Raw genomic sequence first — 3,240 nt, 5'->3', positions numbered from 1 at the left:
AAAAAAAAAAAAAAAGAAGATGAATGAGAGGTTTGTGTCTGGTTTCAAGCCTTGTATCATGGTTTGTGTTTTCCTTCCTTAATTAAACCATTTCCATTGCGGCCTCCCTGTTTAGGCTTGAGGTTTGAGCAGCTGAAGATGGAGGTGAGGAAAGGATCCATGGTGAATGTCAATCCCACAAACACGCGCCCCCCCAATGACACACCTGAGATCCGCAAGTACAAGAAGAGGTTCAACTCTGAGATCCTGTGTGCGGCGCTCTGGGGTGAGAACAGATTTAATACTTAAAGAAAGATTAAACAGATCCCTGAAAGTAACTTATTACTCAAAATATGATTAACTCTGGAGGTAACAGACTCTAAACATATTCTTATTCTTTATTTATAAAGGACAACACCCATCATTAACATTTCTGTAAATGTGCCAGTGTGAGCCAGTTGGCAAATTTTCAACTGTACTCCTTTGGCCAGATGATTTTAGACCAGAGCAACATGAAACGGCAAGACATTAGTACAGGTTAAACTATGCAGACAGAATCAACAAGACACCATACAGACAGCTAGAGCAACAAATATGCTTTCTCAGTGAGCCGTGCAGAGCCACAGGAAGTGGCACGACATTAGCACAGTTACACAACAACAGTATCCCCATAGTGTGTCATCGATACCTCGTAAATAAAAATGTTATCAAATAAATACCTTCTCTTCCAGCCTCTTTTCACAAGCGGTTTTCCATGTGCACCATCTTTTGCCGATGTGATTACTTTTTTAGGAGAAAAGTTATCTTAAATTTGCAGTGTGCTGTACTTTGAGCACATGGCAATACTCTGAGCTGTGACTAGAAAGGCAATAATTACAATCATGTTAATTTGTGCATGTGTGTGTCCCCAGGTGTTAACCTGTTGGTGGGCACAGAGAACGGTCTGAAGCTGCTGGACCGTAGTGGTCAGGGCAAGGTTTACCCCCTCATCAACTCCCGTAGGTTCCAACAGATGGACGTCCTGGAGGGCCTCAACCTGCTCATCACCATATCAGGTCATTACTGCTGCTCATCACCATTCTGCTCTCACTGCAGTTGGTTAGAGCTGTCTGTACTTTTGGCATAAGACTACCGTCTTTAATGGGATGCCAAACACAAGATGGCAAATTGTGCTATTACCTTCAGAGTGATTACTTTGCTTTGCAGGAAAGCTTTTATTTCTGTGCCTGGAGGTATGGACAAATGCTAATATCACAATATTTATTTTAACAAATAGGAAATACCAGTAGGTTTTAAAATAAACTGAATTAATAATTTGATATTTTGTTGATTATTTAGGATGCTTTAATCAGATATTAGCACACAACATTCGCATAACGATCAGTAGTTGTGTGAATAATACGCAGAAAATGCTGTCAACATGTTTGCACAGCTAAAACGCAACTTTAGAATTGTGTGTCAGTAATTGTAAAGCAGACAATTTAAATTAAAGCTGCATGCAGCATTAAGGGGGTCCTCACACGTTCCCGCATAGGAAAGACAATTTAAATTACATATTACGAAATTATGAGAACCAAAATCCCAGGCTGTATCTAGTTTCATATTCAATTAATTTTAGTTCTATATCTCCCAGCTCTTCTGTGTATAGTTTGCAAATCTTAAAAAGGTCAAAATAGGATTTAAACTTCACTTTAAATCCATTTAAATCATTACTGATATTAGTCTCCTTTTTGTAAGTGATATCTCACGGTGTCTATTAAGGCAAGAAAAACAAGGTGCGTGTCTACTACCTGGCCTGGCTGAGGAACAAGATCCTCCACAATGACCCTGAGGTGGAGAAGAAGCAGGGCTGGACCACTGTGGGGGAGATGGAGGGCTGCGTGCACTACAAAGTGGGTGAGTGACCGATGATGGCTGTTTTATCACTGCTGTCTATTCCACTCTGGAGAAGTTCTCATAAATGCATTTGGCACAGTGAATTATTGATTACAAGTATCTGATGTCAGATGGCCTTGTGGTTGTTCTATCTAGTGAAATACGAGAGGATAAAGTTTCTGGTGATTGCTTTGAAGAATGCGGTGGAAGTCTATGCTTGGGCGCCCAAACCTTATCACAAATTCATGGCCTTCAAGGTAATTCTCCCCCTTTTCTATAAACTGGATTAGTTATGCAAGATCGGTCAACCAGAAGAGCATTCAAGTTGATTGTCTTCTCACTGCTCCCAAACCCCCTCCACTCCTTTTTAACCAGTCTTTTGCAGACCTGCCACACAGGCCTGTCCTGGTCGACCTGACTGTGGAGGAGGGGCAGAGGTTGAAGGTGATCTATGGTTCTTGTGCTGGCTTCCATGCCATCGATGTGGACTCTGGAAACAACTATGATATTTATATCCCAGTTCATGTGAGTTGTACAGCTGTCAGACTGCAGTGTTTTGGGAGAGGTGAAACCTACAGGAGCTCATTCCTTCTGTTTTCATGCCAAACAGATCCAGAGCCATGTGATGCCGCACGCCATTGTCTTCCTGCCCAGCTCAGATGGCATGGAGATGCTGCTGTGCTACGAAGATGAGGGCGTCTATGTCAACACCTACGGACGCATCATCAAGGACGTGGTCCTGCAGTGGGGCGAGATGCCCACCTCTGTTGGTGCGGGTTAAATCCAAAAACAAACTTAAATAGACATCTATAAAAGTGGATGTATCCTCTGTACAAACTGCCTGATTGCATAGTAATGTTACATGTTTCCTTTGCAGCTCACATCTGCTCAAACCAGATCATGGGATGGGGAGAAAAGGCCATCGAGATCCGTTCTGTGGAGACTGGCCACCTGGATGGCGTCTTCATGCACAAAAGAGCTCAGAGGCTGAAGTTTCTTTGTGAGAGAAATGACAAGGTGTGAAAGCTGCAAATGCTTAAAGTGTGGGACAGTAAGGTCACTAATAGTAGCTGTTTGTTTGAAGACATACATGTCCTTTTTGTGTCTGTGCTGTTCATCAGGTGTTCTTTGCATCAGTGCGGTCTGGAGGCAGCAGCCAGGTGTACTTCATGACGTTGAACAGAAACTGCATCATGAATTGGTGAAGGAACAGCTGCTCTGGTCAGTGTGTGGAACCCAGCAGGGTTCAGAGAAGCAAGTGCATCCGAAATTCTCTCAAACGCATGCACACAAATGTCAACACTTCTCTCCCTTTCTCTCCCGCTCGCTCTCACTCAGTCATGCACCCATGCACACACACACACACACACACACACACACACACAC

At 43.1% G+C, this 3,240-nt stretch overlaps 1 protein-coding gene across 6 annotated transcripts in view; it reads left to right on the top strand.

The window, feature by feature from the left end:
• The window catches only part of mink1 (misshapen-like kinase 1), a 26,670-nt gene extending 23,430 nt beyond the window's left edge, over nucleotides 1-3,240 (top strand). For all 6 annotated transcript variants that reach the window (XM_032533915.1, XM_032533913.1, XM_032533912.1 and 3 more), the window contains 8 exons: nucleotides 116-265; nucleotides 891-1,034; nucleotides 1,741-1,875; nucleotides 2,011-2,111; nucleotides 2,230-2,379; nucleotides 2,465-2,624; nucleotides 2,732-2,871; nucleotides 2,976-3,240. In XM_032533915.1, the coding sequence (XP_032389806.1) occupies nucleotides 116-265; nucleotides 891-1,034; nucleotides 1,741-1,875; nucleotides 2,011-2,111; nucleotides 2,230-2,379; nucleotides 2,465-2,624; nucleotides 2,732-2,871; nucleotides 2,976-3,059 (1,064 nt within the window). In that variant the 3' untranslated portion in view covers nucleotides 3,060-3,240. The remainder of the gene's footprint in view (nucleotides 1-115; nucleotides 266-890; nucleotides 1,035-1,740; nucleotides 1,876-2,010; nucleotides 2,112-2,229; nucleotides 2,380-2,464; nucleotides 2,625-2,731; nucleotides 2,872-2,975) is intronic.

Source organism: Etheostoma spectabile, chromosome 13 (assembly GCF_008692095.1).
Source record: "Etheostoma spectabile isolate EspeVRDwgs_2016 chromosome 13, UIUC_Espe_1.0, whole genome shotgun sequence".
In the NCBI taxonomy this organism is placed as follows: Eukaryota; Metazoa; Chordata; class Actinopteri; order Perciformes; family Percidae; genus Etheostoma; species Etheostoma spectabile.
This window is presented reverse-complemented; position numbering and strand designations above follow the sequence as displayed.